Genomic DNA, 14,578 nt, shown 5'->3' on the forward strand with positions numbered 1-14,578 from the left:
ATCAAGCTTCAGTTCATCATAAAGAACTAAAACATTTCGTCATTGTGTGAGTAATTTGTCAATTCTTTCAGAGTATATCTTCTTCTACGTATTGAAGACAATAACTTCTTTAATTACAAAAACATGATACGACTTCTAATTGTGACAACTAATAGCCCACACGTAGTCTCTAATTCGATCTAATTAGCCTCTAATAAGTAGACACGTAGTCTCTAATTCGATCAAATTGAAGCAATATTTTCAGGAATATTGTCACCGACTCTACCCAGTAACAACGTGCGCGATTCAAGTATTATTTCCATAGGATTTAAACGACAGACAGAGTACAAATATTACTTAATTTACAAACGATTTTTCAAAGCTTACAACAAAAGTAAACTTTCTCGTAAATCCGTTAAACGATAACATTCCCAAATCATGCCGCGGTTCCGTATGATGGAGAATCATGCAAATCAACACCCTGATCGTTCCGCGTTCCCCAGGACGTGCGCGCCTCAATTGCCCTCCATTGCCCCGCGCTTTAATCGATTCAAATTAATACAATCCAGATTAATAAAGACCACTGAGAGCCTCTGTGGATTCTTCTTGACCGACCGACATCTGTCTCTTTGCAGACCCTTGGCGAAGGATCGGCTACCAGCAGGCGCGCGTAAGTCGAGCGTCGGTCGCAGAGTTAACCCAAGAATTCGTTCGCTCGGTGGTTGCGTGGCTTGTGGCGTAACGGGCAACGCAGAAGGATCGCCACCCGGAACGCCATGAACAACAACAGCAGCAAAGTACAGATACGAGAATCGCTGGGCATGGAGGTGGACGGAACCACGGTCGAGGGCAGGCGGGGCTACCTAATCACCCGAACGACGCTAATGGTTACGACGGCCATCGTGTGCTGTCTGCTGCTCGGTTCAGGACTTTTAATTTATCACTCTTCGTCGTGCAGCGAGCAGCAACACTATCACGCCGCCCATCAGCACCCGCCACCGTGCGACCATCATCAGCATCCAATCTCGAACCACAACCAGCCGCATCATCAACAACCACACCAGCCAGTTGAGGTGCCGCATCAGGATACGGCGTCTTCGAAAAAATGGGAAGATTCACCAGCCACGGTCCCCGTGAGCCGGGAGGACGGCAGTACGGTAACTGACAGCCCGAACCGGATGGAAAACGGGACGACCCCGGCCGTTACTGTGACCGAGAAGGAGCCGGTTACACCATCGGAACCGTCGGAAAACTTACGCTTGCCCCGATCGATCGAACCCATCGCTTACGACATTCAGCTTACGCCGTGGCTGGAGGAGGACAACTTTACGTTCACCGGCACGGTCGAGATTCTGATCCGCGTGAAGGAACGCTGCAACAACGTGACTCTGCACGCGGCCGCACTCCGCATTTTCGATGCCACGGTCGCGCGGCACCGGATTGCAAGCCCCGAGGACCCGGCCGATCTGAGTGAGGAAGAAACGGACGAACCGGACCATAACTCAACCGGCACCGATTTTGCGGAGCAGTTTGTCGAAATCGATCACAATGTCACCGTGGCCAGCAAGCAGTTCTACGTGCTGGTGCTCAAGGAAGATCTCGAACAGGGCGCTCAGTATGTGGTGCGGATCCGTTACGAGGGTATCCTGAACGACTATCTGCAAGGGTTCTACCGCAGCTCGTACACAGCCAACAATGAGACAAAGTGAGACAAAGCGTGTCCCGAACTTTCGTTCCGGCCTGGTCCTAATGCGAAACATTGTCACACTTTACGTTCCAGATGGATTGCCACCACACAGTTTCAGCCAACCGATGCCCGGCGTGCGTTTCCGTGCTTCGATGAGCCGGCCCTGAAGGCACGCTTCAATATCAGTATCGCGCGGACGAAGGATATGATTTCGCTCTCGAACATGCCCCGACTTCAGTCATACGATGCAAAGTAAGGCAACAGGGTGGCGGAGAAGTTGGGCTCTCCTATCCACCTTTTGTACAGGGTGACTCAAAAAAGGACCAGTTTGTTGCGATATCACTGGAAAGGGCAATTTCCTTGAAGATTTCGTTTGAACAGTTTCAGTAGAGCCTACTAAGATTTCCAACTGACTAAAATCATTGTCAAAATTTAAGAACGTAAACCATGTTGCTTTCCAATTTTCAAAATAAGTATTCCTGAATTTAATGTAATATTGCGATTGCGATAATTTGCAGGGAACCGGAACTGCGGGGCTACGTTTGGGACGTGTACCAACAGTCGGTACCGATGTCCACCTATCTGGTGGCGTTTGTCGTGTGTGACTACGTCAACATTTCGAGCGGCAACTTCTCCGTCTGGGCGCGGGCCGACGCAATCCGGTCGGCCCGCTACGCACTGAGCGTCGGTCCGAAGCTGCTCAAGTTTCTCGAAGGTTTCTTTCACATCGACTACCCCCTGCCGAAGCTTGACATGATTGCCTTACCCGACTTTAGTGCTGGCGCGATGGAAAACTGGGGACTGATCACGTACCGTGAGACGGCCATGCTGTACGAGGAGAATGTGTCGGCCATCAGCAACAAGCAGCACGTGATCACGGTGGTCGCGCACGAACTCGGTGAGCATCTAGTACCTTGCCCATCCTGCAAAAGCTCGATTAATGACGGAACTCGATCATCCTTTTCTTTCACTCAAGCTCACCAATGGTTCGGTAATCTCGTGACACCGTCCTGGTGGACGGATCTCTGGCTGAACGAAGGTTTCGCCAGCTACATGGAGTATCTGGGGGTGGACGCGGTCGAACCGGGCTGGAAGTCGATGGAGCAGTTCGTGGTGAACGAGCTGCACAATGTTTTTTCGCTGGACGCCCTCTCGTCGTCGCACCAGATCTCGGTGGAGGTGCACAATCCCGAGGAGATTCATGAAATTTTCGACAAAATATCCTACGGCAAGGGTGCCACCATCATCCGGATGATGGACCACTTCCTGACGACCGATGTGTTCAAGCGCGGTCTCACCAACTATCTGAACTACAAGTAATTACCGGCGGTGCCCGAGCGTGTCCACCCCCGCATTCGTCGTCGTATCGATTAATCGTAGATGGTTTTCCGTTCCACAGAAAGTATCAGAGTGCCAATCAGGACGATCTGTGGGAGTATCTAACGAACGAAGCGCGGCGCGGTGCAATCTTCGACGAGCACACGTCGGTGAAGGAAATCATGGATACCTGGACGCTGCAGACCGGCTTTCCGGTCGTATCCGTTCGCCGGGACTACGAAACGGACAGCATCGTGCTTCGGCAGAGCCGATTCTCCTTGGGGAGCACCGCGCGGAAGAACGCGGTGAACGGCACTCACGCCGCCGGGGACCGGGTGCTCTGGTGGATTCCGATTACCTACACCACGCTCGGCGAGAGCAACTTCCGCGAAACGAAGCCCAACATCTGGATGAAGGCGGAAGAGACGCTGGTTATCAGCAATCACGACATTCCCAGCCACGATTGGATGATTGTCAACCTGCAGCAAACCGGTCAGTGGTGGTGGGGAGCGGAAGCCCGCAAAGCGGAAAGGGTTGAACGGGACTCTACCGAGTGATTGAAGTGTTTATTTTACAACCCAATTAACGTAAGACCGTTTTCGAACCTGATCGGTAGGGTACTATCGGGTGAACTACGACGAGCGCAACTGGCAAATGATCGTTACCCATCTGCAAGACAGGGACAAGCACGGAACGATTGCCGCCACCAATCGGGCTCAGCTGATTGATGATGCCCTCAATTTGGCACGTGCCGGCTATCTGGATTACACGGTGGCGCTGAACGTGACCCGCTATCTGGTCCACGAAACCGACTACGTACCCTGGAAGGCGGCCATTTCGGCACTAAACTACATCGACTCGATGCTGGTACGAACGCGCCACTATGGAGCTTTCAAGGTAACGTGCTCGGTGAACTACGTGTAACCCAGTGACGACTGAACACCCCTTTGCGGTAATGTTGCAGAAATATTCCATGGAGCTAATGGAAAACATTTACAACCAAGTGGGTTTCGAGGATCACCGGGACGACCCACTGTTGAAGGTTTACAAGCGCATCAGCGTACTGAAGGCGGTCTGCCATCTGGGGAGCAAGGACTGCGTGAATCACTGCATCCGCAAGTACTACGAATGGATGCACGATCCCAATCCGGACATCAACAACCCGTGAGTGTGACCGCTCGCTCGCGTTTTGCGTTTCCCCGCTCCCTACAGCAATCCATTCCGTTTGGCGTAGGGTTTCACCGAACCTTAAGAGCACGGTTTACTGCACGGCGATCAAGTATGGAGACGAAACGGAGTGGAACTTTGCCTGGGAACGCTTCCAGCGGGCAACCGTGGCCAGCGAGAAGGAGATACTGCTGTCCGCGCTGGGCTGCTCGCGGGTGCCTTGGATACTGACGCGGTACCTGGAGAACTCGATGTCGGACGACTACGGGATCCGGAAGCAGGATGCCTTCCGAGTGTTTCTTTCCGTGTCGGACAACGTGGTAGGGCAAGCGCTTGCATTCGATTACATGCGCAACAATTGGCAGAAGATGAAGCACTAGTAAGTTGGTCCACGGTCGAAATCAAGCATTTGCCAATTCATTGATTGTGTATCTTTTTCCCTCGTACTATAGCTTTGGCTCGACGATGTCCAATTTGAACATCATACTCAAGTACTCCACCAAGCGGTTCAACACCGACGCCGAATTGTTGGAGGTGGGTATGGCGCGTCGCGTAAGGTCTGCCGGGCGCCGAGATAGACGAATTTCAAACTAATGAATCTAATGAATGGCTTTGCGTCACCATCAATTGAATCGCATCTCCCGGTTTCCCGTTCGCAGCTGAAGAAATTTGCCGAAACACATCTGATAGACAGTGGCCGCACGATACAGCAGTCGATCGAGCGGACGGAGGCCAACATTGACTGGTACAACCGCAACGCGCAGACGATCGTTAATTGGTTGGATGGGTTTTAAAAGCGCGCACGCCACAGACTACAGAGGCAGATTGGGCAGATTGCACGCGCCAACCGGAGACCGCCGTCGGACCGTCGGAAGTCTATGGAAGCGACGTCCGCTGAACTGGTCATAACTCAATTTAGTTGCAAGCAGTTTTAATAAGCGTACTTAAGATAAAATAAAGTTATTCGTTAATTTGGTAGCAAAAGGTAGGTAGACGGCAGTACCGCGCGATGATTCGAAGAGTGAACTGTGTGAGGAGATCTGTTGCCAAGAAATATAATTAAGTTTGAGTATCTTCGGTGTGAATCAGTTCGGATAAAGAATGTTCATGGAGTACACGAACCAAGGCGGGCAGACGAAAACACTTTCAATTGTCGGAATTGCTCCACTGCTTTTGGGGTGGTGAATTTTATTTCTTCAATAGCCGGTATCCGTGTCAGTTTGTAGCTTACAGACGGAACAGCACCAGCATGAGCAGCCCAACCATGAGGGTAACGTTGGTGAGTATGGTGGCAGCGCCACCGTCGGCCTTTTTCTTCAGGAAGTCCCTGATGGCATTCCGATTGTCCACCGTGAATCGCTTGTTACTATCGTAGTCGTCAAGGCCACCCTTTATCGAATCGTATGCTGCGGTGCCCAGAACGTTCTTATTCGCCTCGATGAACGTGCTAATCGTTTGCTTCTCGGCATCGTTCTTTAAACGGGCCAAAAGGTTGTTGAAAGCCGAGGCCACGTTCATGTAGTCTCCGTGTCTGTGAAGATGACAAGTAGTTTTTACACTAAAGAGATACCAAAGGACCCACGTGGCCATGCACTTACGATGTGGCCCAAATTGCGTGATTCTGTCGTAGGTACGCCGAAACGTGCGGCAAGGTGTACGGGTTGTTAATGATATAAGTGTACGCGTTGCTCTTATCCTGCTTTCTGACGTGGTCGCTTGTAATGGCATCCATGAGTATCTGGTTGGGAGAACAGATCGTACAGGATCGGTTGCAGAATTCTAAACGGCGCAGAGACCCCCATACTACTTACGTTGATCGTCTCACTCGTCGATGCACAACCTAAGCCTTGCAGAACGAGGATCTGCTCCGTAGCCACGTTGGTGGTCAGATACTGGTTCCACAGGAACTCGAAGTGTTCCTTCGTTCCCTTGCGGATACCCTCGCAGTACACGACCTGGCGCATGTCGGGGTGTACCCTGTAGAAAAAGAAAGACGAGTTCCTCATAAAATCTGCCTCGACTTGATGCTACTCCCCGTTGGTCGTACTTTGTTTGTGGATTGGCGAAGAATCTCCTAAACTCGGTAACCGCTGCCTCACTGCACGCCTCGTGACCATAGTTACAGGCCCACTGGAGGACATTCTGGCGCAGGTACGTCAGTACACGCCGCTCGTTGCTGGTTGGTGACTGGAACTTGACTACGTCGTACACCTTTTCCAGAATATCCAAGATGTGGATCTGCGAATAAAAACGGTGACAACGGTCAGTGGTAACACAGGTCCGGGTTGCTGTTTTGCTCAAGGCGTACCGCAAACAGCTGTTCGTCCTCCTCGTGAATGCGCCGGGCAAGAGTGGTGAGGCCATTGACGGCCGCCAACCACGGAGCGTACTCCGTTTCATGCTTCAGATACTCCAGAATGTCCAGTGCCGTTCCGTACGGAACGATTCCACCGCGGGCCAAGTTGAACAGATCGTCGACAATTTGAGCCCGGTTCAGCACGTGGATTCCGCCGAAATTGGTGCTCTGCAGGGCGCTGCTAATCTTCGCCCAAAGGGCAGCGTCGTAGTTGACGCGATAGTACCCGACTTGCTGGTTGTTTAGGACAAGGTATGGAACATTGGCCGCATCCGGCACGGCCAGGTTAAACGTGGCCGCACCGTAGAACGTTGGCATCGTGTTCGAGAAGTCACTTTCCTTGGTAGCGTAAGTGATGGGCACCGGCCACAGCGTTGCGTCGGTGTGACTGGGTTCGTTCACCAGGAACCGCTTCTGAGTCACGGTGAACCCGTTGGCGCTACTGGTGACCGTCAGCAATGGGTAGCCACTCTGCACTGTCCACGGTTTCATGCGATCCTCAGCGGTCGCTTCGAATTGGTTCAGAACGGCGAAGAGATGCTCCGGACGAGCCGTCTTGTAGGCTTGATTCTTGATGTACTGCCGCAGTGCCGTCTGGAACCGGGTGGGCGTTAGGAAGTGCTCCATCATCCGCAGTATGACGGCTCCCTTGTTGTACGAAATGTTGTCGAAGATGCCACTGGCTTGGGCTGGCGTGTACACCGGGTGCGTCATGGGGTGCGTGCTGGTTAGGCTGTCCATCTGCATCACACCCTGCAACTGTTCCACGACAAACTGGTGGCTCAGCTCCCAGGTCGTTTCCACTGTTTCCGTGCCGTAGTACTGGAAATACCGGGCGAACCCTTCATTCAGCCAGGTAACGTCCCACCACTCGCAGGTCACCAGATCCCCGAACCACTGGTGGGCGATCTCGTGCGAAATGACGGCCGCGATCCGCTGCTGCTGCAAGCTGGTGGCATCATCCGCCCGGTACAGGATATTGGTCTCCCGGTACGTCAGGAGGCCCCAGTTCTCCATTGCACCAGCGGAAAAGTCTGGCACGGCCGCCATGTACATGCGCGTCATTTCTGCCACACTGGTGAACGGGTAGTCGATCCACGAGCCAAGGGCTCGCAGCAGCTTCAAGCCGACGTCCAAGCTGTAGGCTGTTTGGTCTCTGGCTTGCGGGCGCGCCAGGATACCCATCTCTTCGCGTTCAGTCACCTCGTACGGTGCGACCATAAACGCTAGCAGATAGGTGGACATCGGCGGCGTAACTGCAAACGTGCTGAGTGTTCGATCGGTGCTATAAAAGCCAGTTCGAAGCCATTAGAGTCAGTGTGTCATGGTCAGTGGAAAGAAGAAACTTTAGAAGTTAACGTACCCATCTACGACGGTGGTTGCGACGGGCGTGTTCGAATACACACTGTACTGCGGTGTTTTGTGACTAATTTTTAGCTGAAATTTGGCCTTGTACCGCGGCTCGTCGAAGCAGGGGAAGGCGCGCCGGGCATGCGTTTGCTCGAACTGTGTCGAGCCCATCCAAACGGGGTTGCCATTCACCAGATAGTAAGTGCGGTAGAACCCGTGCATATCGTCGTCCATCGTGCCGGTGTACTCGAAGTACAGCAGATAGTCCTCGTTCACCAGGAGCGGCGATAGAAGTGGAAGGGTCAGTATCTCCGTCTCGCCATCGTACATCTCGGTCGCCGTTTGGACCAGCGAGTTGTCCGACTTGCGGGTCACTCGCCAGCTGGCGATGTTCAATCGCGCCATGTGTAGCTTGATCGCGGTCACAGCCGACAGCGCGGTGGAGACCGTTATCGTCGTCTTGCCGTCGAACGTGAAGGCGGCTTTGCCAGCTTCGGCCTCCAGGTACGGCTTAATCTCCACATCGTAGTGCGATGGCCACACGTCCTCGTTTAGCCGATAGTCCTCTAGTGCCGCACGTGGCTCTGCCTCGACCAAATGGTAACGCTCGTCCGGATCGACGGGGGTTCCCCGGACCGTGCCCGAAATGAGACAACAGGCTACGGCAACGATGCCACCCAAAGTAAGCTTGCGCATCAACCCCATCCTGCAACATTCAATCGAACGATAAGAACGGGAAGTGAACCGTTAGATGAACGCACGGAAGCAATAAAAGACAACAATTCACATCTCCCTCTGTGCTAAGCCGTATCGGAGGGCCTGGTGTCTATCTAATCGTACCAATCAATGAACCAACATTGTTCCACCGGTCCAGTAAAATTGCTGGTTCGGCTGGTCTAGATCGGGCCGCACAAAGATTACGCACTAGTCAATGGAACACACCTGATCAGGGCCTTTTTTCGTCCTTATCGTTTACGATGATACTAAAACGCACAAGGAACCGATACACCGTAAAAACTATATTGCCCTATTGATGAATAACGATTTGCTGACTAATACGGCACACATCGTACTCGGAACACGGAATTTTAGAGGGAACTAAGGCGACGAAGATTTTGAAAATACGACAATGGTTAATCCTATCGATATACAACGATCGATCTTTAAATAAAGCGAAGAACGTTGCAGAAATTGCCTTGCGCTCTTTAGACGCCGATCAACGCCCTGTCACAGTGGGGACACGTGGTAACAATCTTGAATAAATGTTGATCAATGGTCGATCATTATTTTTACCTACGAAAGCATTACTTCCACCCAGCAAATGTGGGCCATTTTTTATCTTTGCCCTTCCTTTAGCTTAGTTTACTTCCAACGTTTGAGGCTTCACCTATGAAAAGTCCGCTTAAAGCTATTTATTGCGGTATTTTCCACGGATTAACCGAGTAATGCACTGTGTCTACACTGCACAATCAGCTGTACTCGTCCACGAGAATCTGCCAGACAACGAAACTACCTCGAAAAGCACATACGAAAGGAAAGGAAATTTGCACAAAATATCTTTACCTGTATGCCGGATGCCAAAAATACTCAACAACAACTGACCTGTAGTACGATCCGCGATCCGCTTATATAGAAGAAGTGCCAGAGCAGGGCTTTGTATCAGACGAGATAGTACGTTGGGACCAGGGAGTAACATGACACCTATTATCAGCATTACACGATAGTCCCGTCGCCAATCGATAGGAAAGTAAGGTGCCGTCACAATTGGTTCATCTGGCATGTGACTCCAATCAAGCAGCCTTACCAGAGGAGCTTCTTAAGTGTACCGAACACGGTTGGACGGAAAACTGGATTTATCTGCAATTCATTCGGAGTAGGGTGATCATGCGTGTTCGGATGTGATAAGGGCGGATTAGCTGGCGCTAGCAGCTCGCAACCAAGCTCGATCATGCTGACCGTATTTACCGGTTAGTATATTTTCCACTACTTCCAGATTCACCATCTACGCAGAGCCAAAAGTATCAACCCCAGAGACACCGTCATCAAGTTGATAGCAGCCACCTGCGCCGGCGGGGCTCCGTTGTGGGCTTTTGTCTTCAGGAACCCCCGAATGTCATCACGATGATTGACCGTAAACCGTAGATTTGCATCGTACTCTGCCAGTCCGTCGACGATAACGGCGTAGGTGGCCGATCCCAGCACTTCTTTGTTGCCTTCCGCAAACGCCCTAATCGAATCCCTCACTAGCGGGTTTTTGAGTCGGCCCAGAATTCCCTTGAATGCTACGCCAACACTACCGTACCCATCGTGACTGTGAACAAAAACGAAACAATGAGACAGTTGACTCAGTCTCGAATCGACTCCCAGCGGCAGCGGATGGAACACTCACGCCTCGGACCAACGGCGATGATTTGTTATCAGATAAGATGCCGCAGACTCCAGGGCCTGTGGATTACCCAGCAATAGTGATAGTGCGGTGGCCTTATCTTGGCTCCGCACATCCACGGAACTTGTGAGGTCCATAAATTGCTGTTAGTGGATCGGGAGACAATAGCAAATTGGAACCATCGGTGTTTTTCACCCTTCAAGAAACCCTTAATTTATAGCTGCTTCTCACCTGAACGAGCCCCTTTTGCGTGGCGCAGCTCAAGCCGAACAGTGTAAGCTGTTGTTCGGTAGCAACATTCGTTGTGCGATAGCGGTCCAACAAGAAATCAAACTGGTCCTTGGACCCTTTGCGTACACCCTCACAGTACACAACTTGCCGCAGATCGGGGTGCACTCTAGTAAAATGGAGGAAGGAAATGGATAGAACTACCGTAGTCTTGGTCGAGGGCTTGAAGCACCGCGACTTACTTTACAGCGCCCGGATTAGCCCGGAATCTCTCAAACTCCTCCACCGCCATCTTACTGCACGTCTCGTGGCCGTGCCGACAGCTCCATTCCAGAACCACTCGGCGCAGATACGTGTGTACTCGACGCTCCGAGCTGGTGGGCTCTTGAAACTTTACATGCTCGTACGCTTCGGCAAAAATGTCCAAGATGTGGCTCTGGAGAAAGTGGAAATGTCGGAGCTTAGTTGTAGTTTCAAGTATCGGCACGTTTGTGATGGCCTACCGTAAACAACTCCTCATCTTCCGCGAGGACTTTCAGCGACAGCGTGTTTAGCCCGTTTGACGCCGCCAACCACGGCAGGTACTCGGTCTCCTGCTTCAGGTACTCCAGAATGTCCAGAGCCATTCCGTAGCTGAGGGCATCGACCCGGGCCAAGTTGAAGAGGTCGTCCACGATTTGGGCCCGATTGGCCACATGAATACCACCGAAACGATCGCTGCGCAATGCGGTGCTGATTTTCCTCCACAGCTCACCGTCGTAGTTCACCCGGTAGTACCCGACCTGCTGGTTGTTCAGGATGAAGTACGGCACACTGGAAGCGTTCGGTAGGGCAATGTTGAAGGTTTTCCCACTAGCAATAAATCGCGGCCGTGTGTAGTCGAACTCCTTCCCGGTGGTGGCGTACGTGATGGGCAGAGGCCACGTAGTCTCATCGCCGTTGCCGGCAGTGCCGTTGAAAAGGAATCGTGCCTGTGTGAGCGTGAATCCATCGAGCCCCCCCGTTACGGTTACCAGCGGATAGCCGGGCTGCGTTGTCCATGGTTTCATGAACCCGTCGGCCTCTGTATTGTGACGATTCAACACGGAGAAGAGATGATCCGGCCGGGCCGCCGTGAACGCACGCTCTTGGACGTACTCCCGCAGGGCGGTTTTGAAGACGGCGTTCGACAGGAAGTGCTCCATCATCCGCAGCACTACGGCGCCCTTGTTGTACGAAATGTTATCGAAAATGGCGGCCGCCTGGGCCTTCGTATACACGGCGGACGTCATGGGGTGCGTGCTGGTCCATCCATCCGTTTGCATCGCACTGTGCAGCTTTTCCACCACAAACTGCTGATCGAGCTCCCACGCCGGTTCGGCCGCCGCCGTCCCAAAGTACTCCAGGTAGCTGGCGAACCCTTCGTTCAACCAAGTAGCGTCCCACCACTCGCAGGTCACCAGGTTGCCGAACCACTGGTGTGCCAGTTCGTGCGCTATAATGGTCGCGATCCGTTGCTGCTGCAGGCTGGTTGCCTCCTCGGGGACGTACAGCAAGCTCGACTCACGGTACGTTATTAGGCCCCAGTTCTCCATCGCACCCGCCGCAAAGTCGGGCACGGCCGCCATGTACATGCGCTGTATCTGTGGCACCTGATCGAACGGATAGTCGATCCAGTGGCCCAGCTGCTTCAACAGCTTCAGGCCTTCACGCGCACCATACTCCGTCTGATTAGCCGCCTGAGGGCGTGCGAGAATCCGAACCGGATCGTCACCGTACAATTCGTACGGTGCCACGATGAACGCCAGCAGGTAGGTAGACATCACAGGAGTGGTCGCAAACGTTACCAACGAACGGCCGTTGCTAAACAAAAGAACGACAATTTGCAGATCGAGGCAGTGTCTCAGCCCGGTACACTCACTTACCCAACAGCATCAACCGACAGGGCAGCCGTATTGGAGTAGGCCTTGTAGGCGGACGATTTGTAGTTTATCTTCAGCGCGAATGTTGCCTTAAACTTCGGCTCATCGAAGCACGGGAACGCTCGGCGAGCTTCCATCTGTTCGAACTGCGTCGATCCTAGCCACACTTTCGTCCTGTCCACCGTAAAATAGCTCCGGTAGAATCCACGCATGTTCTCCTCCATCCGGCCGACGTAGTTAAACGACAACAGGTAGTCCACGTTCGTCAGCAGCACACTGCGCAGGTTCAACGTCAGCACTTCCGTCTCCTCGTCGTAGGATTGATTGAACAGCTGCACGGGGGCGCTGTTGGATTTCAGCATCACACTGGCCGTCAGGATACTCAGGCTGGCCGTGTGCAGTTTGATCTTCCCTGTGCCAGCCGCCACCGCTTTGACCGTTATCGTGGTGGACCCATCGAACGTGAACGGCTCCTTGTTCGGTTCGTCCTCAAAGTACGGCTTGATCTCGATATCGTAGTGCGAGGGCACCACTGAACCATCCAGGCGGTACTCATCCAACGGTGCCCGCGGCACCGTCTCAGTCGGAACGAGGTTTTTGGGCGTCACAGGGCTACAGCAGCCATTTCCCCACACTGTGCTGCACACGGCAGCGTTTACGATCACGGCCCACACGAAGTTACACATTCTGAAAGGAGGAAATCGAGAAACAAATGCCGGTTGACGGAGCGGCACACCCTCATACGGTATACTGATCCGACGGGGCCAATCGTTTACAATATTTATAGAAACACTATCAGAATCGACAGCCAAGAAGTGCGATCCTCTGGTGACAAAACTGTAAAATGAAGCCTATCTTTTATCAGCCCTTATTAGAAGCACTAGAAACAGCGCACACTATCTGCGCCTGGAACATCGCCGGGTTGTACGACAAATGTTTCATCGCCCGGCGATGGTCTTTATCGTCGATATGGAATGGAATATCTTTGGAATTTTGCAAAACGAACGTTTGTTCTGAGCCACCCAATAGTTCCGCAAAAACGGGACCAATAGAACTTTGTGACTCAACAACATGTGTCGAACGCGCGCTCCGAGAAGTAATGATCGATACGCTATAGATACGCGGACGATGTGCAGCGATATGATATGTTTTTGAGGTAGCAATCGAACAGATAACCGGTAGCAAGTGAGTGTCAGTATTTTATTGACATCTCGGAGGCCAATTTTTCGCAAGAAATTCAGTTACTCGAACCAACGCGACACCTGCTCGACGTCTACTTACCTGTCGGGTCACGGCTAGTGTGGATCTCATCTCACATGATCAAGCACGACTGGAAGATGTGCCTGTCGATTCACGACACCTTTTTTCGCTTCCTCGGTGTCTCGCTTATCGCGCGGTGCACCTTTTAGGTTAAACGTTTTACCATCTCCATCGCCGTCGTTGCCGGCGTAGCGTCAAAACGGTAAATCACTAAATGGTAATTAGCTGTAGTAAATACCAGGGGTCCGCCGTGTTCGGTAATTTACGCCTCACAATCGGTGGGTACCCTGCGGCGGGAAATTTGAGCCGGCGATAGCAACATTCATTCGCTAGTGGCTTATGATCCCCCAAGCCCTGAATGGAGACGACGTCAAATGAAAGGTATTTGCCAAGTCTAACAGCTGCCCCCGGTGAAGTCACTTACAAGTGGCATCCGATCCGTCGCCGGTTTCATGCTTGCGCGAAGAATACGAGGTTGGTTGGTCTGGTTTGCCAGCTCTAACGGAATTAAAAATTTCAACCCATTCAACAACAGTAACATTCGTCATTTGAAGTGCCTGACCCGAGTGAAGTGTACCAGTTGAGTGGAAATTGTTTTACAACGAAGCTTTCAATAATGGATGTCGATGAGTGTCTCGGGCACCACTTTGCATTTATGGAGCGATTAGTAACAGACAACAATCCTGTCCAAATGTTTTGTTTTAAGTAACGTTACGCTGTGAAAACATCCATTTTCTTAAACGACACTCACTGAGTCAACTTATTGCTCTTTGTTGTTGTTAACATTAGAAAAACAATTGCTATGACAGCAAATACATCATTTCAGACCAGACAAACCTGGGATGGAGTGATTACATCGATAACGATTTAGAGGACTGACTAACGTTTCCAATGTCCGTTACTTGTTTGGCGCCGGATAAGCAAATAGGCTCAAATGTGGGACGCTT

The 14,578-nt window shown here is 51.9% G+C and overlaps 3 protein-coding genes across 3 annotated transcripts; 1 reads left to right on the forward strand and 2 right to left on the reverse strand.

Annotated features, from left to right (window-relative positions):
• The first annotated feature begins 755 nt into the window (after window positions 1–755).
• Window positions 756–5,152, forward strand: LOC128275411 (aminopeptidase N). The gene is made up of 10 exons (XM_053013903.1): window positions 756–1,684; window positions 1,760–1,918; window positions 2,185–2,564; window positions 2,643–2,982; window positions 3,066–3,475; window positions 3,600–3,880; window positions 3,948–4,147; window positions 4,218–4,529; window positions 4,603–4,684; window positions 4,810–5,152. The coding sequence occupies exons 1-10, from the start codon at window positions 756–758 to the stop codon at window positions 4,942–4,944; spliced, it is 3,228 nt and encodes a 1,075-aa protein (XP_052869863.1). The 3' UTR covers window positions 4,945–5,152.
• Window positions 5,153–5,318: 166 nt separating this feature from the next.
• LOC128275507 (membrane alanyl aminopeptidase-like) lies at window positions 5,319–8,561 on the reverse strand. The gene is made up of 6 exons (XM_053014032.1): window positions 7,870–8,561; window positions 6,459–7,791; window positions 6,198–6,388; window positions 5,962–6,127; window positions 5,749–5,888; window positions 5,319–5,681 (listed from the first exon to the last, which is right to left on the reverse strand). Exons 1-6 carry the CDS (start codon window positions 8,559–8,561, stop codon window positions 5,378–5,380), a joined length of 2,826 nt encoding a protein of 941 aa, XP_052869992.1. The 3' UTR covers window positions 5,319–5,377.
• Window positions 8,562–9,841: 1,280 nt separating this feature from the next.
• On the reverse strand, window positions 9,842–13,057 carry LOC128275414 (membrane alanyl aminopeptidase-like). Its single transcript, XM_053013906.1, has 6 exons — window positions 12,375–13,057; window positions 10,974–12,312; window positions 10,713–10,906; window positions 10,474–10,639; window positions 10,246–10,385; window positions 9,842–10,167 (listed from the first exon to the last, which is right to left on the reverse strand). The coding sequence occupies exons 1-6, from the start codon at window positions 13,055–13,057 to the stop codon at window positions 9,852–9,854; spliced, it is 2,838 nt and encodes a 945-aa protein (XP_052869866.1). The 3' UTR covers window positions 9,842–9,851.
• Window positions 13,058–14,578: the final 1,521 nt, after the last annotated feature.

This window comes from Anopheles cruzii, chromosome 3, assembly GCF_943734635.1.
Source record: "Anopheles cruzii chromosome 3, idAnoCruzAS_RS32_06, whole genome shotgun sequence".
NCBI lineage: Eukaryota > Metazoa > Arthropoda > Insecta > Diptera > Culicidae > Anopheles > Anopheles cruzii.